Raw genomic sequence first — 24,419 nt, 5'->3', positions numbered from 1 at the left:
GGGGGGTCTCGCCAGCAACGGGCACAAGGACCCCTGGACTGTAACAATGCCAGCTCGGTAGGAGCTCACCTCTGCACCTCCTCTGCAAGGCAGCAGCTGCATGAGGGGGCCCCGCTGCCCCCCAGTACAATGCCCCCCGCTGAGCCCCTGCCCTCCCAGCGCAGCACCCCCTGCTGAGCCCCCACCCTGCCCCTCCGTGCAGCGCCCCCTGCTGAGCCCCTGCTCTGCCCACGTAGTCTCTCCCTGGGACGCTGACCCCGCAGCTGGCCCCGCTGAGATCTCTGCAAGGCTCCCAGCAGTAACCACGGGGTGGGGGGTGGGGAATGCACAGGTCATTTCCAAACCCGGGGGCCTAACCCCCCCCCCATCTGTGGGGCGAATCCCCTGGGGCTGAGGCTCGGCGGCCTGGGTGCAGGATTGGGCCCCAGGCCTCTCTGCTCAGACTCCTGGCCCCTTGGAACAAAGGAGCCAGTTTCTCAGTGTCCCCCCCACAGCACCCCCCGCTCCCCCCCCTCGCAGCTGCTGCCCGGCTGCTGCCCCTTCTGCAGCGAACAGCTGAGCGGCTCCCTTTGGTGGACAAAGGCAGCTGGGGGGGCCCTTGGGAACAGCAGCTGTTGCCCCCCCCCAGCACAGCCCCCCTCCGAGCCAGAACAAATCAGGCTTCGAGCCCTGGCACTGCGGCTGGCAGAGCTGGGGGTGGGGTTGGGCCACTCTGGGCCACTCCCTTGGTCGCCCCATCCTGGGCTAAGCTGGGGCTGGGTGCTCCCCGGTTTCCCAGACCTGCCCCCCCACCCGCCGGAGCGGGATCAGCCCCCCCAGGTCGCCTCAAGGTCAGAGGCTGGCTGGGCAGGACGCCCGGCCTGCGTCAGGGTCAGCGCTGGGCACGGGACCCGGCCCCCTTGCGCCCGCTGAGGGGGATCCCCTTCGGCAACAGCTCCGCCCCTGCTCTGCCCCCTCCCCCGCGCTCCCCTCCCCCCACAGGGATCGATGGAGCCTGGCTGGGAACATCTGCAGCCCATTACCTCCCTGGGCCAAATCCAATCGCTTTTTCCATGTCCACCGCCCCTCCCCCACTCGCCGGCGGGGGGGGCGCCCACAGCGCAGAGCCCCTCCCCCCTGCCTAGCATCCCGGCTCCCCTCCCCCAGACGCTGGGGGGCCACAGCGCAGGGCCCCCCACTCACCTAGCATCCCAACTGCCCCTGTCCCACATGGGCTGCCTGGGGGGAACCCACAGAGCGGGGGGGTGGGGTGGGGTGGGGGGGGAGCTGAGCCTTGGGAGTGGGGAGGAGCGGGAGGCCAGGGGGCTATATTGGGGAGGGGTGTAGTGCTTAGAGCAGACGATCTGGGAGCCAGGACTCCTGGGTTCCATTCCTGGCTGGGGGAGGGGAGGGGAGTTAAATGGTTGGGGAGGTGGGGGAGCCGGGACTCCTGGGTTCTGTGCTTGGCTTTTCCACTGAATCACTGGTTTATCTTGGTTGAGTCAGTCGCCCTGCCTCAGTTTCCCGGTGCTGGCAGGGGGCCGTTGTTAGTCCGGGCGAGGAGGGTTTGTGCAGCGATGCCCCCCGGGAGCCCAGGCTCTACGCCGCTGGAAGGCCGCTCATGCTTTGCTGAGCCCGGCAGCCCCCAGCCTCACGTCCCCGGCGTGCGGAGCTAGCGGCCCATGGACGTCTCAGACCCACATGCGGGTTGGGCCGCCAGCTCTGAAATGCAGCCACCTCTGGGGTGAGGTGCGGCCGCTGGGTGACGCTGGGTACGAGACAGTCCCTCACTGCCCCATGGGAGGGCAGAACATGGCCGGCAAAGCTGACAAGTGCCGGATGGCAGGGGTCACGCCCCGCCGCGTGGCACCAGCACTGAGCGGAGGGCACCCTCGTGGGAAAGTCCTGCTCACCCGGGGCATACCCACTGGCGTCCAGCTGGGGCAGGGGGCTGGCACAGACCCAGCCTGCACCGCGCCCAGGAATGGGCCCACCATTCCTCCAGCATTGGCATCTCCCCGCTTGGCCCAGCTGCCCCCTCAGCCGGGCAGAGGTGCAGGGCCTGCTGGGGGTGTGAAGCAAGCCGGGACGGCGTTCCCCTCTCCCACAGGCCATGGCGCAGTGCTTCCGGGAGGAGCGCTGCCCCTTGCGGGCTGGGAGGGGGACTGGCCGGTTGTGTGTCAGAAGCTCCGTAGCGCTCCGCGCTGGCGGGGATTCTCCCGCAGCTTGGGTTTAGCAGGATGCCTGACGTGTGGGGCGGGGGGGGGCGGCGGAGTGACAGCATGGCGGGGGGAATCCAGGGCAGAGACCAGAGGCGCAGGGGGAGGGGGAAGGAGCTGCAGTGGGGCGGCAGGGGGGGGATCAGGCTGGATTGGAGGCATTCAGTGTTCGGCCTGCACTGGGCCCCCCTGCCCTGGGGCACCCCCTGTCCCTCCTGAGCCTAAGACCTGGGGGGGGGTCCATTGTTAGGGCCCCCCCCCGCTCTGCTCTCAGCCCGGCCCCTGCGGCTCCGCCCGGCGAGTGTTTATGGAAAGAGTGAGGAGCAGGAAGGGGCGGGCGGGCGCATTGTTCCCTGGACCCAGGCCTGGCACGCTGCCAGAGCACGGGGCACAGGGGGTGGGGCGGGGCAGGGGAGGGTCACACAGCACCCCATGCACCCCCGCTGGAGAGCCATGGGTGGGGGGCCCCCAGGTCACTGCCGAGGGGAGCCCCCAGCTGCCCAGTTTGAGGATACTGTTGGGGTGGGGGGAGTACTGGCGATGGGGATCTTTCCCCCCTGCCCCCGCCCTGAGCAAGTTGCCTCTGGCTCTCCCCCAGGACAGGGGGCAGGATGGGGCTGCGGGTCGGGTGTGAGGGGCGCCGGGGGGGCTGCTTTGCACCTGCCAGCCATGTCCCGGGTGATCCCGGCCCGATGCCCACAAGGGGGCTGCTGATGCCCGTGAGACCCCCCCACAAGGGGCAGCCGGCGCCCCCTGCCTGACCCCCCTGTCCCCACAGACAGTAAAGCCATCGTGGACGGGAACCTGAAGCTGATCCTGGGGCTGGTGTGGACGCTGATCCTGCACTACTCCATCTCCATGCCCATGTGGGAGGACGAGGACGAGGAGGACGCCAAGAAGCAGACGCCGAAGCAGCGGCTGCTGGGCTGGATCCAGAACAAGGTGCCCCAGCTGCCCATCACCAACTTCCACCGGGACTGGCAGGATGGCAAAGCCCTGGGCGCCCTGGTGGACAACTGCGCCCCGGGTGAGTGACTCCCTGGACCTGCCCCGGACTCCCCGGATCCACCCATATCCCCCAGGGTCCTCCGTATCCACCCATATCCCCCTGGACCCCCCCATACCTGCCCTGGACCCCCCATATCCACCCATACACCCCTGGACCCGCTGGACCCCACCATATCCCCTGACCTGCCCTGGACCCCCCGTATCCACCCATACACCCTTGGACCCCCTGCCACACCGTATCCCCTGCACCCCCCTGACCTGCCCCAGACCCCCTGTATCCACCCATACACCCCTGGACCCTCTCAGCCCTGCCCCGGATCCTCCCATATCCCCTGTTCCCCCCGTCCCCATACCTGCCCTGTACCCCCCCATACCAGCCCCAGATCCACCCATACACCCTCATACCCCCTGTACCTGCCCTGTACCCCCCGTATCCCTGTACCCCTCCATATGCCCCCTGTACTCCCCATATGCCGCACACCCCGCATATGCCCCTGTACCTCCCCTGTTCCCCCATATGCCACCCATACATTCCCATACCTCCCTGTATGCCCCCCACACCCTTGTTCCTGCCCTGTACCCACCCTGTAGCCCTGTACACGTGCCTAGTACACCCCCTGCCCTGTACACCCCCAGACATCCACTATATACCCACACCCAGTACACTCCCCTACACGGACGCCCTGCAGACACCCACCTATACAAAGACCCCTACAGACATCCCCTCTTCACCCCCGCAGACACCCCCACCCCCCTGACAGACACCCAGCTCCGATATCCACACACTGTACACACCTGCCCCCCACTCCCTGTACAGCACCCTCCCAGCACACACAGCCCCCCCCGGAACCCCCCCAGGGCCTGTGCACCACACTCAACACACAAGGCCATGCCCTGCCCTTCCCCCACTCCCAACATGCAGACCCCACAGCACACGGCAGTGCAAATCCCCCCCCAGACATGTGCCCCCATTCAAGGTGCGCCCCCCCCCACCACAGGTACACACACAGGTGTGCCCCCCCCCAGCTTGGGGGTCCATGGGCTCCCTGTCCCCCTGCGCACATGACTTGGGGATCCCACAGGTCCCTGTCCCCCATGCACACATGGCTTGTGGGCCCCCATCTCCCCATTTCCCCCCCCACGGCTCGGGGGTCCCCCAGCTCCCCCTCCCCCTGTGCACATGGCTTGGGGGGACCCCATCTCCCTATCCCCCCGCAGCTTGGGGGTCCTCCATCTCCCTGTCCCCCTGCGCACACGGCTTGTAGGCCTGCCATCTCCTCTTCCCATCCTGCCCGGCTGCCCTGCTCTGGCAGACAGCTGCTGCATCCCACCCCAGAGGGGGCTGCATTTCAGCGCTGGGGACATGGTACCTGGCAGTGGCCGGGCTTAGCCAGACACCTTGGGTGCCACTGGGCAGGGTAGGGGGGAGCGCAGCACCACGTGGAGGGCGGCTCTGGGCGTGGCACCAACGGGCACATCGCTCTGAGCCTAATATTTGGAACAGTCCAGTTCTCTGCTCTTCGCCAGCTCTCACTGCCTGGGAGCGCCAAGCTCCCAACATGTTCCCAGCCTGGCCGGGCCAATACACCCGTGCCTGCTGCATGACCCAGATGGGGAAACTGAGGCACGCACAGGGCCAGGCCTGGCTCTACCACTCGGCGCACTCCCTCCGCAGGCAGCTCTAGGCTGGACAGGAGCAAGGAAGGAGCCGTCCTGAGTCCAATCGGGGGGCACAGGAATCTGGCTCCTGTTTGTTTCCTCCCCCCTGCAAGAGTGGGGGGCTCCCATGCCTGTGGAGACCCCAGCAGGGATCCAGGAGCCCCCAGACCAGAGCTGGCACAGTGCCAGGGAAGCCCACAATGCCCCATTGTCAGCAGGGCTCCTGGCGAGACGTATCTCTCTGCCAAGGCCGTGCCTGCCCCGCCCGCCGGTCTGACTCCGTCTCCCAAACTCCTGCCCCATAGGCCTGTGCCCGGACTGGGAGACCTGGGACCCCAACCAGCCGGTGGAGAATGCCCGGGAAGCCATGCAGCAAGCGGACGATTGGCTGGGCGTGCCCCAGGTACGGGACCCAGATGGGGGGCACCCCTGGGCACTCTGGGGCCATTCTCTGGGCGGGGGGGCTCTTGGTGGGGCTGGGGGTTCCCGGGGGCAGGGGTGCGTCAGGGCGGGGGGTCTCTCGGTGGGGCTGGGGGGCTCTCGGGGGCAGGGGCGCGTCGAGGCGGGGGGGTTCTCAGTGGGGGGCAACCCTGGGCACTCTGGGGCCGTTCTCTGGGCTGGGGCACACCCCCCCCGCATGGGGGCCAAACGGGGGGGCACCCCTGGGCACTCTGGGGCCACTTCTGGGCTGGGGCACACACCCCCACCCGCATGGGGGCCAGATGGGGGGCAACCCTGGGCACTCCGGGGCTGTTCTCTGGGCTGGGGGCAGGCGGGGAAGCCAGGCATGGACACAGCTCCCCCAGCCAGCACCCCGGGAACCAGTTGGGCCTGCTTCCCATCTCAGGGTATACATGGGAGAGTTGCCCCTGGGGCTGGGTGGGCCTGGGTGTCACCCCAGCCTTGTTAGGGACCCAGACAGGGCCTGTCCCTGCGCTGGGGAATGCATCCGGGGCAGCGGAAGGGGGTGTTACACTGGCGCCTCCCACTCAGCACCTGGCACGGCCCCCAACAGGCTGGCCAGCTGCTGGGAACCCAGGTTGACATTTTCTGCCCCCTCGGCCCCCACCCAAGTCAGGATTGGGGGGCAGCGGAGCCCTGGGGGCAGCACATTGGGGCTGGGGGCTCTTAGGAGGCTGGGAGCTCTGGGGGGGCATGTTGGGGCTGCGGGGTTCTCTGTGGGGTTGGGGGAGCTCTCAGTGGCAGGGGCGCATCAGAGCGGGGGGCTCTCGGTGGGGCTGGGGAGCTCTGGGTGTCAGCTCTAGGGGGCAGGGGCGCGTTGGGGCTCAGGGCTCTTGGTGGGGCTGGGGGGTTCTCGGGGACAGGGGCATGTCGGGGCCAGGGGCTCTCGGTGGGGATGGGGGGTTCTCGGGGGCAGGGGCGCGTTGGGTGGGGGGCTCTTGGGGGGGGCTGCGGGGCTCTGGATGTTGGCTCTCGGGGGCAGGGGCGCGTCAGGTGGGGGGCTCTCGGTGGGGCTGGGGGGCCCTCGGGGGCACGCCCTGAGCACAGGCCCCGCTCCCTCCCCCCAGGTGATCGCCCCGGAGGAGATCGTGGACCCCGACGTGGACGAACACTCCGTCATGACCTACCTGTCCCAGTTCCCCAAGGCCAAGCTGAAGCCCGGGGCCCCCCTGCGCTCCAAGCAGCTGAACCCCAAGAAGGCCATTGCCTACGGCCCCGGTAGGGCCCCACCCCTGGGGCTGGGGGGGCCTGGGACAGGGGTACCTGCTCCATAACACCCTGCCCCACGTGGGAGGGGCCCCCGGGAGCCAGGGCTGCAGGCACATCTGGACAGGGCAGGATGGGGGCAGGGACTGGGGGCAGGGAACTGGGTGTGGGGGAGGGGCAGGAACTGGGGCTGTGGGGGAGGGGTAGAAGCGCTCCGGGCAGGGCTATGGGGGAGCAGCCCCGGCTGGTGCCCCCCCCCTGAGCTCCACTGTCCCGGCGCCGCAGGGATCGAGCCCCACGGGAACACAGTGCTGAAGCCGGCCCAGTTCACGGTGGAGACCCTGGAGGCGGGGCTGGGCGAGGTGCTGGTCTACATCGAGGACCCCGAGGGACACACCGAGGAGGTAGGGGCTCCTGGGGGCCGGCCTGCCACTCCCGCACCCCCTGCCCTGGGGATCCCCCTGGTGGGGCCAGGGCAAACAGAGAGCAGGAGCTCTGAGCAGCTGGGTCTAGTGGTTAGACCTGGGGGTCTGGGAGCCAGGACGCCTGGGTTCTAACCCCAGCTCGGAGGGGGGTGGGGTGGGTTCTGGTGGGTCAGAGCTGGGGGCTGGGAGCCAGGACGCCTGGGTTCTATCCCCAGCTCTGACCCTGATTCCCTCTGTGACTCTCAATGATGCCCTGCACCTTGCTGCTCTCCTCTCTCTGGTGGGCACCATGTGAGTGAGTCGCCCTGGGGCACAGCTGGGCACGGCTGGGGCCCTGCTGAGGGTGGGGTGCTGGGGAACAGCCCCCCCTGGCACAGCCTCTGCCCCAGCCTCACCTCTGGGGCCTTCCTCCGCAGGCCAAGGTGGTCCCCAACAACGACAAGAAGCGGACGTACTCGGTGACCTACGTGCCCAAGGTGGCTGGGCTGCACAAGGTGAGCTGCCCGCCCAGCTGGAGCCCCCAGCTGGTGCTGCGGGACGGGGAAGGGCTGGTACCGCTGGCTGGGCCCTGTCGGCCCCTCTGTCCAGGGCCACACAGCTGCTGTGTGAGGGTTGGGGGGGGCTCCCCATGTCCCGGGGGGTGTAACGATGCGGCCTCTGGCGGGACCCAACGGAGAGTGCCAATTCAGGACAAATTGCTTCAAGCAGGGCAGTTACAGCCCCGGACTGGTGGGTCTCCACCTCTAAGGCACCAAACCAGCCAGACAGAGAGGACTTCAGTCTCACCCCACCGGCTAACCACAAGTCACACAAGCAATTTCCTTAGACACTCCAGTTCCCCAGTATCACCACCAGGGCCACTCGTTATGGGGACGACTGGTTATGAAAACCAAGACCCCAGTGAAAGGAAAACGGTTCTCCCGATCCCAAAGGACCAAGCCCCAGACCCAGGTCAATATACAAATCAGATCTTACCCACAAATCCCGCTGTTGCCAATCCTTTAGCATCTAAAATCTAAAGGTTTATTCATAAAAGGAAAAAAGATAGAGATGAGAGCTAGGATGGGTGAGATGGAATCAAGGACATCCAGTGATGGCCAAGTTCTTGGTTCAGGCTTGTGGCAGTGATGGAATAAACGGCAGGTTCAAATCCAGTCTCTGGAGAACGTCCCCAGCTGGGAGGGGTCGTTCAGTCCTTGGTTCAGAGCTTCAGTTTGTAGCAAGGTCCCTCCAGAGGCAGGAAGCAGGACTGAAGACCACGTGGAGATGAGGCAGCTGCCTTTTATCGTCTCCTCCAGGTGGCAGGTCCCCTCACAGCACCAAGATGGCGTTTGGAGTCACGTGGGCAAGTCACATGTCCCTGCATGACTCAGCTCTCTACAGGCCGACGCCATTGCTTACATGTTCGAATCATAGACTATCAGGGTTGGAAGAGACCTCAGGAGGTCATCTAGTCCAACCCCCTGCTCAAAGCAGGACCAATCCCCAACTAAATCATCCCAGCCAGGGCTCTGTCAAGCCTGACCTTAAAAACCTCAAAGGAAGGAGATTCCACCACCTCCCTAGGTAACCCATTCTGGTGCTTCACCACCCTCCTAGTGAAAAGGTTTTTCCTAATATCCAACCTAAACCTCCCCCACTGCAACTTGAGACCATTGCTCCTCGTTCTGTCATCTGCCACCACTGAGACCAGCCGAGCTCCATCCTCTTTGGACCCCCCTTCAGTAGGCTGCTGTCAAATCCCCCCAACTTAGTTTGAAGGCTCCCAGGAGAACTCGGATGTGGATCGGCTTCTCCCAAGGTCCACTGTCAGTTAAGCGTTTCTTGACTGGGCACTTACTGAGAATAGTCCCTTCTCAAGAAGCTGACCAAATGCTTCCCTGAGGCTACTTAGAATCAAACACATTGAGATACAAGTACATAGCCAATGTTCATCACTTCAACTACAACAATGATACACCCATACAGACAGCATAATCCTACCCAGCCAATCCTAACCTGTCCATGACACCTCACACGACAACCTCTGTACAATATTTTCTGCAAATATATATATGATCTACCCGGTCACAGGTTATGTCAGTCACAGAGGGCTGTTCGATTGCTGGATGCGGGGTTCTCCTGCCCTCGCTGCCGTGTCTCCCCCCAGAGGTGGCCGCATTCAGGAGCGTTCAGGCCGGGAAGTGCTCTGGCATGTCACAAGCCCTATGCAAACAGAAGCCCAGCCCCCTCCTGGCCAGGGGGCTCTGCCGCCGCCCCAGTGCCCCCCTGGCTGCGGCTGACCCCTCGCCCGCTCCCTGGGGCCCGGGCAGGGATTCACCCAGCGCTCTCTTGGCCCAGGTCACGGTGCTGTTTGCCGGGCAGAACATCGACAAGAGCCCCTTCAATGTCCATGTGGGCATGGCGCTGGGCGATGCCAACAAGGTGACCGCGCGGGGGCCCGGCCTGGAGCCCGTGGGAAACGTGGCCAACAAGCCCACCTACTTCGACATCTACACAGCAGGTAGGGGTGTGGGGTGGAGGCCAGGGCCTGGGGGGGCTGGGGGAGCCCTGCCAGGATCTGGCACTCATGCTGCCCGTCTGTGCCAGGTGCGGGCACGGGCGACGTGGGCGTGGTCATCGTGGACCCGCAGGGCCGGCGCGACACCGTGGAGGTGGTGCTGGAGGACAAAGGTGACAGCACCTTCCGCTGCACCTACCGGCCCGTGCTGGAGGGACCCCACACCATCTGCGTCACCTTTGCCGGCACCCAGATCCCCCGGAGCCCCTTCGCCGTCAACATCTCCGAAGGTGAGAGCCTGCTCCGTGCCCCCTCGCTGGTGCCCACCCTTCATGCCAGCCCCACAGCCCACCAGGAGGTGCTGGCTGACCCCTCCCCGAAAAGCCAGTGGGGCTGGGGGATCCCTGATGCCAGGGCTGGGAGCGGGGCACAGAGGCGACCCTGGTCAGAGAGCGGGGTGGTAGGGAACAGTCAGCATGGATTCACCAAGGGCAAGTCATGCCTGACTAATCTAATTGCCTTCTATGACAAGATAACTGGCTCTGTGGATGAGGGGAAAGTGATGGACATGTTGTTCCTTGATTTTAGCAAAGCTTTTGACACGGTCTCCCACAGTATTCTTGCCAGCAAGTTAAAGAAGTATGGGTTCGATGAATGGACTATAAGGTGGATAGAAAGCTGGCTAGATTGTTGGGCTCAACGGGTAGTGATCAATGGATCCAGGTTTAGTTGGCAGCCGGTATTAAGTGGAGTGCCCCAAGGGTCGGTCCTGGGGCCGGTTTTGTTCAATATCTTCATAAATGATCTGGAGGATGGTATGGATTGCACCCTCAGCAAGTTTGCAGATGACACTAAACTGGGAGGAGTGGTAGATACACTGGAGGGGAGGGATAGGATAGAGAGGGCCCTAGACAAATTAGAGGATTGGGCCAAAAGAAATCTGATGAGGTTCAACAAGGACAAGTGCAGAGTCCTGCACTTAGGACGGAAGAATCCAATGCACCGCTACAGACTAGGGACCGAATGGCTCGGCAGCAGTTCTGCAGAAAAGGACCTAGGGGTGACAGTGGATGAGAAGCTGGATATGAGTCAGCAGTGTGCCCTTGTTGCCAAGAAGGCCAATGGCATTTTGGGCTGTATACGTAGGGGCATTGCCAGCAGATCGAGGGACGTGATCGTTCCCCTCTATTCGACATTGGTGTGGCCTCATCTGGAGTACTCTGTCCAGTTTTGGGCCCCACACTACAAGAAGGATGTGGAAAAACTGGAAAGAGTCCAGCGGAGGGCAACAAAAATGATTAGGGGTCTGGAACACATGACTTATGAGGAGAGGCTGAGGGAGCTGGGCTTGTTTAGCCTGCAGAAGAGAAGAATGAGGGGGGATTTGATAGCTGCTTTCAACTACCTGAAAGGGGGTTCCAAAGAGGATGGCTCTAGACTGTTCTCAATGGTAGCAGATGACAGAACGAGGAGTAATGGTCTCAAGTTGCAGTGGGGGAGGTTTAGATTGGATATTAGGAAAAACTTTTTCACTAAGAGGGTGGTGAAACACTGGAATGCGTTACCTAGGGAGGTGGTAGAATCTCCTTCCTTAGAGGTTTTTAAGGTCAGGCTTGACAAAGCCCTGGCTGGGATGATTTAACTGGGAATTGGTCCTGCTTTGAGCAGGGGGTTGGACTAGATGACCTTCTGGGGTCCCTTCCAACCCTGATATTCTATGATTCTATGTTTAGTGTGCGGAGGAGAAGAATGAGGGGGGATTTGATAGCTGCTTTCAACTACCTGAAAGGGGGTTCCAAAGAGGGTGGCTCTAGACTATTCTCAGTGGTAGAAGAGGACAGAACAAGGAGTAATGGTCTCAAGTTGTAGTGGGGGAGGTTTAGGTTGGATATTAGGAAAAACTTTTTCACTAGGAGGGTGGTGAAGCACTGGAATGTGTTACCTAGGGAGGTGGTGGAATCTCCTTCCTTAGTTATTTTTAAGGTCAGGCTTGACAAAGCCCTGGCTGGGATGATTTAATTGGGGATTGGTCCTGCTTTGAGCGGGGGGTTGGACTAGATGACCTCCAGAGGTCTCTCCCAACCCTGATATTCTATGATTCTATGGCAGCCTCTGCCTCTGCTGGGTGCTCTGCAGCACTCTGCCCCGGACAGCCTCTGCCCCACGGGGTTGCTGTGCCCTGTCTGCTGCAGCCCGTGGGAAGGGGGGCTCTTAACACCCCCCTACACCGCAGTGGTGGTGCTGATCCCCCTGCCGACCAGGAGACACCTGTCCCTGGTATGCGGCGCCCGGGGCTGCTCTGTGACCCGGAAGCCCCGGGCGACCTCTCCATCCCGCCAGCCCCAGCCCCACCACGCAAACAGGAATCCCTGACTCACCGTGGCTTCCTCCCGCTGCTGGGCTGCCCTGAGATGGCTTCCCCCGCCCCGTTCACACTTAGCCCCACCCGTGGGGGAGCCAGGCCCCTGACGGTGCCCCCCAGGTCCCAGGCAGACCAGCTCCAGCTCCGCAGGCCAGGAGGGTCCAACAGCTCCTGGCCGGCTGGATGCCCGCACAGCGGGGGTTGCGCGGCACAGTGCCTCCCCCAGGAGGAGGGCAGCGAGCCAGGGGTGGGGTCTCTGGGACACTGGCAGGAGTGGGGGGAATGGTGCTGCCGGGCTGGGGCCAGTGGGGTGGGCCTGCTAGGTCCCCTCTAGCCCATGCCCCGGGCCCTGTGCTGCGCCCCCCTATCGCCAGTGGTCTACATATAACAGCCCCAGATATTCCTTAGCTCGCCAGGGGTGTGGTGGGGGGCTCCATTCTTCAGATGGGTAAACTGAGGCACAGGGCAAGCCGGGGTTAGGATGCCCTTGCAGCCTGCTGGGAGCTGCCACCTCTCCCATTGCTCAGTGCCCCTCATTACTGCTAGCCCTGCCCCTCCATTTCTTCCCCCAGCTCTGTGCCTCTCCACCCCCCTGTGACGTTATTGACATGAACTGGAACCGTATAGATCATCGTTGCAACCAAGGTCCTGTAGTGGCACCAAATCTTCTATAAAGGGGGTCAAATAAGGTGTCTAAGACAAGGTTAGGGTTTGCTGCTTAGGAATATGCTCTCTGCTTGCGTGTATCATTGTTGTATTTAAAGTTATAAGTATTGGCTCTCTACTGTCTGTAGTTCAAACTTGTGCTGTGCTTCTGGGTGACACCCCAGACATGTTGGTTCAGCTCTGCCTAGCCGGCTGGATGGCCCATGAAGGACCATCAGCGACACACCTGACCCACTGAGAGAAGGCAGATACACCTTGCGACTCAGCCAGGTACGCAGGGACCTGCCTATGGACAGAACTCTGAGGGTTTTCCAGGCCGTGTGAGGGGCAGCTTGTCTCTGGGACAAGGAAAGCAGAGACCACCTGGCAAGAGACTATAAAAAGCTGCGGCAGCTCCTCCACCTGGTCTTCAATCCTGCTTCTGCCCTCTGGAGGGACTTGGCTACACTGAAGCTCTGAACCAAGGACTGAACGACCCCTCCCAGCTGGGGATGTTCTCCAGAGACTGGATTTGAACCTGTCGTTTATTCCATCACTGCTGCAAGCCTGAACCAAGAACTTGGCCATCACTGGATGTCATTGATTCCATTTCACCGATTCTAGCTCTCATCTGTATCTTTTCCTTTTATGAATAAACCTTTAGATTTTAGATTCTAAAGGATTGGCAACCACGAGATTTGTGGGTAAGATCTGACTTGTATATTGACCTGGGTCTGGGGCTTGGTCCTTTGGGATCGAGAGAACCGTTTTTCTTTCACTGGGGTATTGGTTTTCATAACCATTCACCCCCATAACGGGTGGCCCTGGTGGTGATACTGGGGAACTGGAATGTCTAAGGGAATTGCTTGTGTGACTTGTGGTTAGCCGGTGGGGTAAAACCAAAGTCCTCTCTGTCTGGCTGGTTTGGTGCCTTAGATGTGGAAAAACCCCAGCCTTGGGCTGTAACTGCCCTGCTTGAAGCAATTTGTCCTGAATTGGCACTCTCCGTTGGGTCCTGCCAGAACCAGCATCGTTACCGTGGCGTAGTCGTGCTAGAATCCACAGAACCAGGTCAATTAAGCTTTGGTTCAGAACCCCACACTATCCAAATTTGACTTTTGGTATTGAGAGTTTGGTTGGTTAAAGAGCAGTTGCAATGGGTGAGCAAAGAGCATATGAGGGGCTTGATAAAAAAGCCCTGAAAGATTTGTGTTCAGAAAAGAGGATAAGCTTTAGAAAGAAAGCTACAAATCAAGAACTGAGAGCTCTGTTAATGGCCAGTGATCAGAAGGCAGGAGCACAGGGCTTACCTGAGAAGCAATTAGAATGCAGAAGGCAGCAAGTAATCTGCAACTTGAGCATGAACAAAGACTGGCAGATATTCGAATGAGAGCGAAGCAAGCCTTGGCCCAGCTGGAGAAAGAAGCCAAAGAAAGGAATGCTGAATTTGAAAAAGAAGCTGATGAAAGGAAGAAGAAAGCTCACCAGATGCAACAGAAGACGCCCAGACTTCTGCTTCCAGTCAAAAAAGCAATGGAAGAAGAGCAGAAACTGTATCCTCTTGGAAGTCCAGTTTATAACAATGTTGGTACGTTGCATGACTCTGAGCAGTTGTCTGGGTGTAACCAAATGTACCCCAACACTGCCACCTTATACGGAAATGCTCTTACTGTGAGTTCAGTAGAGGGTGGCCCCATACATTGTGCCAATGCTCTGGATGGGAGTTGTGGTGAAAAATTCAGAGAGTGTAAAAGTCAATGGTAAAAGCTGTTTAGGGCAAATTACGGCTTCTAACATCACTCTTGTTAAAGCAGATCTAGTGAAAGAGGAAGATTACTTACCAAATAATAGTGTGAATGTTGTAGTCCTCTGTGAGTTTACTGTAAGCGTGCCTTTAGCCAGAATCCACCTTGAATGGGATGGTTCTAAGCATGAAGTTATATGTATGCATCCGATGAAGTGAGCTGTAGCTCACGAAAGCTTGTGCTCAAATAAATTGGTTCATCTCTAAGGTGCCACACGTCCTCCTTTTCTTTTTGTGAATACAGACTAACACGGCTGTTACTCTGAAACATGAAATTATAGTTGGTATAAGGAAGTTACTGCCTAAGGATCTTTTGATTGGGGAAAATATTAAAGCTTTGTTCAGTCCAGGTAGCCAGTCACAGGAAAGGAATGATCTTAAACCTGTGTCTATCATGGGCAATGATTTGCCTGGGGCGGGTTTCTCCGAAGGTTTGTCTAAGGAAAAGAGCAGTTTGTCTGTGAATGAGGTTTCGGAATGTCTGTCTAATGTCTCAGAAGTGAATCTGGAGTTAGATAAAGAGCAGAAAGAACTCATTGGTCAGGACAATGTTTCTCAGGAGCAGATGAAAGTGGATGGTCAGGTGGAAGCCCTAACTGAGGAAGGAAAGGGTCGATTTTTGATGGGTGATGGATTGTTGGCTAGTACAGCTTGTAAAAGTGAACCTGGAAAAGGTAACTGTGATTTGCTGGAAGTACCTCAGAGTAGTGAAAAGAGCAGCAGGTTATCTGTTGGGAGTGGCAATGTGCCTGGTAAGGAAAGTTTGGATGAGCCTAGGTGGCCTTGTGAGCTGATGGCTTTGTCTAGTCAGCAGGGTGGGAAGGCGAGGAGAGTGGAAGATGAGTGTCCCTGGACCTTACCTATTACCTGGGTGGAGAATTGGGACAGTGAAGGAAACGTGTCTGTCAGGGGTATTGACTTGCCTATGGAGGGAGCTACCCCGGTCTCCAAGCAGTTGTCTGTGACCAGCCTTGTGTGCTGGGGCTAGGGGAATGAGATCCCAAGCTGGGTGTCAGGTAAAGGAGAATGTGTCTCCGGCTCTTCTTTGTCTGTGGAGCAGACAGAAGGGGCCATTCAGCCTGTGATGGTTGAGGGTCGTGCAGTTGTCTCAGAGCTGGTTCTGGATTCAGCTAAAGCCCAGGAAGGGAAGGGTCCTAAGTTTGTGTCTGCTCGGGAGAATGGCCCTGTAACTAGGTTGCATCCAGTCAGTGTCCTGGCGAAATCCCAGAGACCAGACAATTCTGGTGCTTGTATTTTGCCCGTTGCTAGTGTGTGGCTGGGAAAGGGTGTCGCAACTCTGTCTGATCAGGGTGAGATCCTAGCCAGGGCACAAGGAGAGCATGAAGGGGATTTGATTGTGTTACCTACTGAGCGTGTGGAAACCTGTAGCAAGAAGGAAAAGATTCCTGAACTTGTGTGTGGCAAAGGGAAGGAGAATGCTTCTGACCTTTTATCTAGGAAATCTGTCAGTTTGCCTGAAAGGGGATTGTGTAGGAATCCGCCTGATGGTCCAGAGGTGATTCTGGATGTAAGGGAGACGCAGAAAGAGTCTGTTATTGCTCAGGAAAGTGTTCCTCTAGAGCAAGCCCTAGGTGAAGAGGGAAAAGGCAGAATTTCTGTGAAGGATGAATTGTTGCATAGAAAAGCCCCTAGGGAAAGGAATCCTCATGGAGTCTTTGCAAGCAGTTTACAGCAACTGAAGGGTGTGAAAGTGGTTTAACCAAGAAAGTTTCAGTTCCTAACAGCCGGACATTTTCTGCTGTGAATGGATCCACTGACTTTCCTGTTGAAAGATCCAGTGTGGATAGCTCTGAGAAGGTCTCAGATGGAGTGAAAGCTGTTAAGAAAGTTGAACAGTCCTATAACCAAGTGGCTAGGTTTGGCCAGCTTGTGGGGGAGACAAGGTTGTCGAGAGAGGAGTGTCTCCATGCTGATTCGGTAAGTGAACAGTCTGTGTCTCCGGTTCAGAGGGAAGACAGGGTAGCTGAGTCTGCAGAGCAGAACAGCTGGGCAGTTAATCTCTTGAGAATGCAGGGGATGGCCGGTAAACTGTCATCTCCAGGCACTTTGGATATGACTTGTAGTATCTTGGTGAACTTAACATCTAATTCCATGTGGAATCAGAGGTTGGTAATGGAAGGACCACAGAACTTTGAGTCTAGCTTGTTAGTGAAAATGGACGGTATCTCTTTAAAACAGAGTCCAGCCTTGGAATTGGTAGCAGTTTAGGATCTGAAAACTGGTGAACTGGCTCCTGTCTGGGGTAATGCAAATTACTTGGCTGGCAGGGAGAAGAAGGACTTGCTAATAGCTGTTAGCACAGAGAGCACACCCAACCAGCCAGTGAATTCTGTTAAGCAAGAGAAATCAGGGTTTGATCCTTCAGGAGGAAAAAGAGAACTTAATTTTATAAAGGGAAGCCACAGGTTAACCCTAAAATGCCAAAACCCCAATGGTATTGAGCCAAAGGTGTGGCATGACAAACATGACTGTAGATGTCAGGTTTCAGAGTAGCAGCCGTGTTAGTCTGTATCCGCAAAAAGAAAAGGAGGACTTGTGGCACCTTAGAGACTAAAAAATTTATTTGCGCATCAGATGCATAGAATGGAACCTATAGTAAGAAGATAGATATATACATACAGATAAGTTGGAAGTTGCCATACAAACTGAGAGAGGCTAATTAGTTAAGAAGAGCTATTATCAGCAGGAGAAAAAAACTTCTGTAGTGATAATCAAGGTGGCCCATTTAGACAGTTGACAAGAAGGTGTGAGGATACTTAACTTAGGGAAATAGATTCAGTATGTGTAATGACCCAGCCACTCCCCGTCTTCTGACTGTAGATGGACACTTGCAATGAATTTGTTATTATTGCTCATGGTAATTTTTGAACTAATGTGTTGCTATTAACAAGAACTGTAAAAATGTACAATGTGCCTAATCTTATGAAAAACCCTTAAACCTGCTCAGAGTGATACATAAAAACACACTTTATGTTAAAAAGGCCTTGTAATACGGATGTTTCACAGTTAGTGCCTGTAAACAGGCTTGAAACTTTTCCCTGGGGAAAAGACATTCCAGACCTAATGTGCTGTATGAAAAGGGAAACTGAGGCACACTACCATATTGCTTTCACGACTAACTGCCAAGATTCCTATACTATGGACAACATTAATATCTACATTGACTATGTTAATTGGGTTCCACACATTTGCCAGAGCTTGTATGAATAAAGTATCAGAGGGGTCGCTGTGTTAGTCTGGATCTGTAAAAGTGGTAAAGAATCCTGTGGCACTTTTACAATTGACCCATTGAGAGAAGGCAGACACGCCTTGCGACTCAGCCAGGTGTGCAGGGAGCTGCCTATGGACAGACTCGGACTGTAACGCTGCTGGTTCTGGTGGGACCCAACGGAGAGTGTCAATTCAGGACAAATTGCTTCAAGCAGGGCAGTTACAGCCCCAGGCTGGGGTTTTTCCTCCTCTAAGGCAAACCAAACCAGCCAGATGGAGAGGACTTTGGTTTTACCCTGCTGGCTAACCATAAGTCACACAAGCAATTCCCTTCGACACTCCAGTTTCCCAGTATCCCCACCAGTGCCACCCGTTATGGGGGCGAATGGTTATGAAAACCACACCCCACTGAAAGGAAAACGGTTCTCTCGATCCCAAAGGACCAAGCCCCAGACCCAGGTTAATATACAAGTCAGATCTTACCCACAAATCTCGCTGTTGCCAGTCCTTTAGAATCTAAAATCTAAAGGTTTATTCATAAAAGGAAAAAAGATACAGATGAGAGCTAGAATTGGTGAAATGGAATCAATGACATCCAGTGATGGCCAAGTTCTTAGTTCAGGCTTGTGGCAGTGATGGAATAAACGGCAGGTTCAAATCCAGTCTCTGGAGAACGTCCCCAGCTGGGAGGGGTCGTTCAGTCCTTGGTTCAGAGCTTCAGTGTAGCCAAGTCCCTCCAGAGGGCAGAAGCAGGATTGAAGACCAGGTGGAGGAGCTGCCGCAGCTTTTTATAGTCTCTTGCCAGGTGGTCTCTGCTTTCCTTGTCCCAGAGACAAGCTGCCCCTCACATGGCCTGGAAAACCCTCAGCGGTCTGTCCATAGGCAGGTCCCTGCGTGCCTGGTTGAGTCGCAAGGTGTATCTGCCTTCTCTCAGTGGGTCAGGTGTGTCGCTGATGGTCCTTCATGGGCCATCCGGCCGGCTAGGCAGAGCTGACACCAGCTTGTCTGGGGTGTCACCCAGAAGCAGAGCACAAGTTTGAACTACAGACAGTAGAGAGCCAATACTTATAACTTTACATACAACAACGATTCACACATATAGAGAGCATAATCATAATCAGCAAATCCTAACCTTGTCTTAGACACCTTATTTGACCCCCTTTATAGAAGATTTGGTGCCACTTCAGGACCTTGGTTGCAATGATGATCTATAGGGTCCCAGATTATGTCAATAGCGTCTCCCCACTCCCCCCCCCCGTCCTCCCCCTCCAGGCTAGGTCTGTCTGCCCCCTTGTGAGACAGCCCCTTGCCCTTTGCAGGCTGTGTGTGTGTGTTTAATCCTTCTCCAGCCCCTGCTGTGGGCCTACAGGCTGCCTGGCCTGGGCACAGACACCTGGGTGCCCTGGCTGCAGGGGGTCTAGGCCACCCGGGATGTGAGATCTTCCAAGTGACATGGCCGGATGCTGGTCCACCGCACATGCCACGCAGAGGGCAAGCTGCTTCCCAGCCTCGGGCCCAGTGCAGCCCCCAGGCCCAGGCCAGCAAGCCAGCTGGGTGACCTGGGTGAGGAGCAGGCGGGTGGCAGCCGGGGCACCTCCCCTCTAAGCTCTCTCTTCTCTATCCCCACAGCCTGCAACCCCAATGCCTGCCGGGCCACGGGCCGTGGCCTCCAGCCCAAGGGCGTGCGAGTCAAGGAGGTGGCTGATTTCAAGGTCTACACCAAGGGCGCTGGCAGTGGCAAGCTCAAGGTCGTGGTGAAGGGGCCGAGTGAGTGCTGGGCAGGAGGGGAAGCTGTGTGGGGCTCGGGTGGGAGGCGAGGGCCAGTGCCCTGGAGCATCACTGGAAAGATCCGTCTCTCTCTGTCAGCCTGTCCTCAGCCGGGGCAGAGCAGCACCTGGGTCAGAGTGCTGGGGAAACTGAGCCACGTGTCGAGCGGGGGTGGGGGGGGTGAGTGTCACTGCTGCCCCCTGCTGGACAGAGCATGGCACACTGGCCGGCTCTGTAGCGCAGTGTGTCTGGAGCGGAAGGCGCGAGGTTCTGCCCTACTGGCAACGGACGCGGTGGCTGGGCAGCAGTCCCGCTGCGTGCACTGCCCAGGCCGGGCGGGGTGCTCCCCGGCCTGGTTCGGCTCTCACCGCCTTGCCCCTCTCTCTGCAGAAGGCACGGAGGAGCCGGTGAAGGTGCGGGAGGCTGGCGAGGGGGTGTACGAATGTGACTACTACCCCATGGTGCCTGGCAAATACGTGGTGGCCATCTCCTGGGGTGGCTATAGCATCCCCCGCAGGTAAGGGACCGGCCTGGCGCGTGGCGCTTGGGGCTGGAGCCGTGTCTGGACAAGTGCCGGAGCCTTGCATGCGCGCGTGCGTGGGAGGGGGAGGGGGAGGGGGAGCTCGGAGCGCCCTGGCGGCACTGCCTGCAGATTCCTGCCCAGGGTCGTTCTGCGCTCTCGAGCCGGGGAGTGGCTGAGCCCTGTCACGCTCGTTACACTAGTGGTGTCCCGGGCGCAGAGCAGCAGCCTGGCCGCCCGGGGTCCCCTGGCTTTGACCCTCTGTCTCCTTCGCAGCCCCTTCGAGGTGCAGGTGGCTCCGGAGCCGGGCACCCAGAAAGTCAGGGCCTGGGGCCCAGGCCTGGAGACTGGCGTGGTGGGCAAATCAGCCGACTTCGTGGTGGAGGCGATTGGCACCGAAGTGGGGACCCTGGGTAAGAGGGCGGGCGGTGGGCGGCAGGGAGGGACCTGGAGGAGTGGGCAGTGGGGCCCTCGGGGGTGGAAGGGATCTGGGGGAGCAGGAGATGGAGACCTGAGGGAAGGGAGGGATCTGGGGGAGGTGGCGGCAAAGCCCCGGGAGAAGGAAGGGATCTCGGGGAGCAGACGGCGGGGCCCGGGGGGAAGAAGGGAGGGATATGGGGGGAGTGGGTGACAGGACCAGGGGGGGCGAGGGGTCTGGGGGAGCGGGGAGCGGGGCCCCGGGGGGAGGAGGGGATCTGGGGGAGCAGGGCCCCAGGGGGAGGAGGGGATCTGGGGGAGCGGGCGGCGGGGTCCGGGGGGGAGGGGGCAAGGGCTCAGGGGGAGCGGGGTGCGTGGAAGGAATTTGCTGAGCATCCCCCCTTTGGTGGGCTTGGGCAGCCTTTGCCATCGTCCCGGGGCCTCGTGGGCTGGGTGGGGGTCGGCGGCTGCGGGGCGGGAGGGGGGCCCTGGCCCAGCCGCTGATGCTGGCCCCCGGCTCCCCCGCAGGCTTCTCCATCGAGGGCCCGTCGCAGGCGAAGATCGAGTGCGACGACAAGGGGGACGGGTCGTGCGACGTGCGCTACTGGCCCACGGAGCCCGGGGAATACGCCGTGCATGTCATCTGCGATGACGAGGACATCAAGGACAGCCCCTTCATCGCACACATCAAGCCGGCCACCAACGAGTACTTCCCAGAGAAGGTACGGCCGCCCCGGCCCTTTCTGGCCTCCCTAGCCCCTGCCCCTGCCACTTGAGCTGCAGGAGACTCTCCATTAGCTCTGTGCAGTACAGGGCCTATGACCCATCAGCTGCAGTCCAACCTTTCTGCCGCCTGTCTGCTCCCCCACTCCGGCTCATCCCCTCTCCCCCTGCCTCCTCAGGCATGGGGGTCCCCTCCCCCAGGAGCCCAGCTCGGGGTGGGTCTCAGGAGACAGACACAGAAGGAATTTTATAAAACTTTGGCCAGATGGATGAGTCTAAAATTAACTAGGGAAACTGAGGACAGATCCTCTTGGGGGCGGGGGGGCTGGGTGGCTCTCTCAGTGGGGCGGGAAATGGGGCATAGGGCCTTTCTCCTCCAGGGGGCGCTGGTTCTGATCTGGCTCCAGGGCAGGGGACTGGCTGGCCCAGTGGGGTCAGGAATGGGGTACAGGGCTTTTCCCCTCTAGGGGGCGCTGTCTCAGCACAGAGTAAAGATCATTGCCATCCAATAGTTGCATTGGGGCCTGGGTGAAATGAGTTTGGGGGGGTCCCAGCCCCGTTCCCAGGGGTCCCAGCCCCCCATGCACCCTGGCAGGGACAGGCTCTCTCCCCGCAGCGCTGGCATTCGGTGGTGGGAGGCTGGGGTCCCCTCTCCCCTGGGGGGTCCCTTTGGGGCAGGGAGCTGTTGCCCGGCCCACGCAGGGCACGGCGCACCCCGCCCAGTCGTGCGTTCCTGGCGGGCTGCCTGGCTGAGGTCCCGCTCTCCCGCGGCAGGTGAAGGCCTTCGGGCCCGGCCTGGAGCCCACCGGCTGCATCGTGGACAAGCCGGCGGAGTTCACCATCGACGCGCGGGGAGCAGGGAAAGCCGAGCTCAAGATCTATGCCCAGGTAGGAGGGGCCCCAGTGAGGGTCTCAGCGCAGGGTACCTTGCTGGGGCCAGCCCTGGCAGGGCATCCGGGGCAGTGCCCCAAGGGCCAATCTCTGCTGAGGACCCAAGCATTACCCAGAGGGCAGGTTCCTGCTTCTGGGGTACACTGGGGGCATTTCCCTGCCGGCATCGGCTGCTGTTGGAGGCTAGGAGACGGGGCTAGATGGGTCCAGGGTCAGGGCTGGTCTCAGTGGCGGCAGATGACAGAACGAGGAGCAATGGTCTCAGGTTGCAGTGGGGGAGGTCTAGGTTGGACGTTAGGAAACACTTTTTCACGAGGAGGGTGGTGAAGCCCTGGACTGGGCTCCCTCGGGAGGGGTGGGATCTCCTTGCCCCGGGATGTCCGTTGGTGCTATTACCACGCAGTTCAGCTATAGTCCCCTCTGGGGCCTGATCCTGGGCTCCACTCAGCACTAAATCCAGAGTTGCTTCTCCTCTCGTGAAGCTGCTCCAAGAAGCCGTCCTCGAAAGCGTCCGGGACTTTATCTCTGCATCCCGTCCTGAGGTGACGTGGACCCAGTCACTATGGGGATAGTTGAAATCCCCCGTTATTACTGAGTTTTCTATTTTTATAGCTTCTCTAATCTCCCGAGCATTTCACAGTCACTGCACCACCCTGGTCAGGCGGTCGGTAATACATCCCCACTGCTGTACTCTGCTTATTGCAGCCTGGAATTTCTCTCCAGGCAGAGTCTATGGGACAGTTTGATTCATTTGTGATTTTTACTATGAAATAGTAAAATCTTTACTGTAAAATCAGTTGGGCCCACGGCGCGAAGCAGCAGGCAGGCGGGATACCGGGCCAGATGGGCCCCTGGCGCGAAGCAGCAGGCAGGCGGGATACCGGGCCAGATGGGCCCCTGGCGCGAAGCAGCAGGCAGGCGGGATACCGGGCCAGATGGGCCCACGGCGCGAAGCAGCAGGCAGGCGGGATACCGGGCCAGATGGGCCCACGGCGCGAAGCAGCAGGCAGGCGGGAGACCGGGCCAGATGGGCCCACGGCGCGAAGCAGCAGGCAGGCGGGAGACCGGGCCAGATGGGCCCACGGCGCGAAGCAGCAGGCAGGCGGGAGACCGGGCCAGATGGGCCCACGGCGCGAAGCAGCAGGCAGGCGGGAGACCGGGCCAGATGGGCCCACGGCGCGAAGCAGCAGGCAGGCGGGAGACCGGGCCAGATGGGCCCACGGCGCGAAGCAGCAGGCAGGCGGGAGACCGGGCCAGATGGGCCCACGGCGCGAAGCAGCAGGCAGGCGGGAGACCGGGCCAGATGGGCCCACGGCGCGAAGCAGCAGGCAGGCGGGAGACCGGGCCAGATGGGCCCACGGCGCGAAGCAGCAGGCAGGCGGGAGACCGGGCCAGATGGGCCCACGGCGCGAAGCAGCAGGCAGGCGGGAGACCGGGCCAGATGGGCCCACGGCGCGAAGCAGCAGGCAGGCGGGAGACCGGGCCAGATGGGCCCATGATCTGATCTGAGTTAGACCGGCTATAAATCCAGTCCAAAGTGAGGAATCCCCCGGAGCACGTGGCACTAGTGGGGTACGAGCCAAAGCCCCGTCCTATGCAGTACCAGGTTCCACAGGGGGAACTGGAGGATCCTCCAGGGAGCAGGAGGGGTGGCTCTCTCTGGCCCGCACACAGCCTGGGGCGGGGGTGACCTTTGCCCTCTGGTGCCCGCCTTGCGACTGAGCTCCCAGTTGTGCCCACAGGATGCTGAGGGCTTCCCCATTGACATCAAGATCAAGGACAACGGTGACAACACCTTCCACTGCGTCTACGTGCCCACCAAGCCCATCAAACACACCATCATCATCTCCTGGGGCGGGGTGAACATCCCCAAGAGCCCCTTCCGGGTGAGTGACCCTGCCTCTTGCTGGCCCTCCGGTGGGGGACTGAGTGGGCACCGGTGCCCGCCGGCTAGGCACCCCGCCAAGCTCCCAGAGGAGCGACGAGGCAATGGCAGGGCGCTGAGGGGGCTCCTGATTCAGGGGGATCCCAGCCCTCCACTTGGCTTGGAAACATCCCCTTCCCGGCGTTGTCCCAAAGGAGCTGGCCCTGGCGTCCTGCCCAGCCCGCCAAGGATGGAGCGACCCCCTGTGGGTGTGGGGCGGGGGGCTGGGCCCCGCGGCTAGCCAGGGCCCATGGACACGGTGCGTTGCTCCCGGCAGGTGACCGTGGGTGAGGGCAGCCACCCGGAGAAGGTGAAGGTGTACGGCCCCGGCGTGGAGAAAACGGGGCTCAAAGCCAACGAACCCACCTACTTCACTGTGGACTGCAGCGAGGCCGGGCAAGGTAGGGCTGGCCGAGGGGCTGTGGGGCGTCCCTGCTTCTCCATGCCCTCTGCTGGGTGGTGCGCGGCCCCATGGGACTCTAGCTGTGCTCAGGGCACCGCTGTCAGGGCTGCCGTCTGATAGCTTTCAGGGGCCCACGTGTGTAGCGAGCGTGATGGGTCTCAGCCCGATCTCTAGTGGGATGGGCACACCACTATTGCAAACGCCACCATGTTTGTGGGGCCTGGACTGGCCAGCTTGGCTGCGGGTCCGCAGGCTACATGGGGCATGAAGAGCA

At 59.8% G+C, this 24,419-nt stretch overlaps 1 protein-coding gene across 4 annotated transcripts in view; it reads left to right on the top strand.

Annotated features, from left to right (window-relative positions):
• The window catches only part of FLNC (filamin C), a 58,457-nt gene that overhangs the window by 8,204 nt on the left and 25,834 nt on the right, over positions 1 to 24,419 (top strand). For all 4 annotated transcript variants that reach the window (XM_084648320.1, XM_084648318.1, XM_084648319.1 and 1 more), the window contains exons 2-15: positions 2,977 to 3,225; positions 5,171 to 5,268; positions 6,395 to 6,545; positions 6,819 to 6,937; positions 7,375 to 7,452; positions 9,299 to 9,461; positions 9,548 to 9,748; positions 19,130 to 19,267; positions 19,658 to 19,784; positions 20,064 to 20,200; positions 20,733 to 20,926; positions 21,702 to 21,815; positions 23,561 to 23,704; positions 24,020 to 24,143. In XM_084648320.1, the coding sequence (XP_084504446.1) occupies positions 2,977 to 3,225; positions 5,171 to 5,268; positions 6,395 to 6,545; positions 6,819 to 6,937; positions 7,375 to 7,452; positions 9,299 to 9,461; positions 9,548 to 9,748; positions 19,130 to 19,267; positions 19,658 to 19,784; positions 20,064 to 20,200; positions 20,733 to 20,926; positions 21,702 to 21,815; positions 23,561 to 23,704; positions 24,020 to 24,143 (2,037 nt within the window). The remainder of the gene's footprint in view (positions 1 to 2,976; positions 3,226 to 5,170; positions 5,269 to 6,394; positions 6,546 to 6,818; positions 6,938 to 7,374; positions 7,453 to 9,298; positions 9,462 to 9,547; positions 9,749 to 19,129; positions 19,268 to 19,657; positions 19,785 to 20,063; positions 20,201 to 20,732; positions 20,927 to 21,701; positions 21,816 to 23,560; positions 23,705 to 24,019; positions 24,144 to 24,419) is intronic.

This window comes from Lepidochelys olivacea (genome assembly GCF_965140295.1).
Source record: "Lepidochelys olivacea isolate rLepOli2 genome assembly, chromosome: 1".
Lineage (NCBI taxonomy): Eukaryota > Metazoa > Chordata > Testudines > Cheloniidae > Lepidochelys > Lepidochelys olivacea.
Note: the sequence above shows the minus strand (reverse complement) of the source record. Positions and strands in the feature narration are given on the sequence as shown.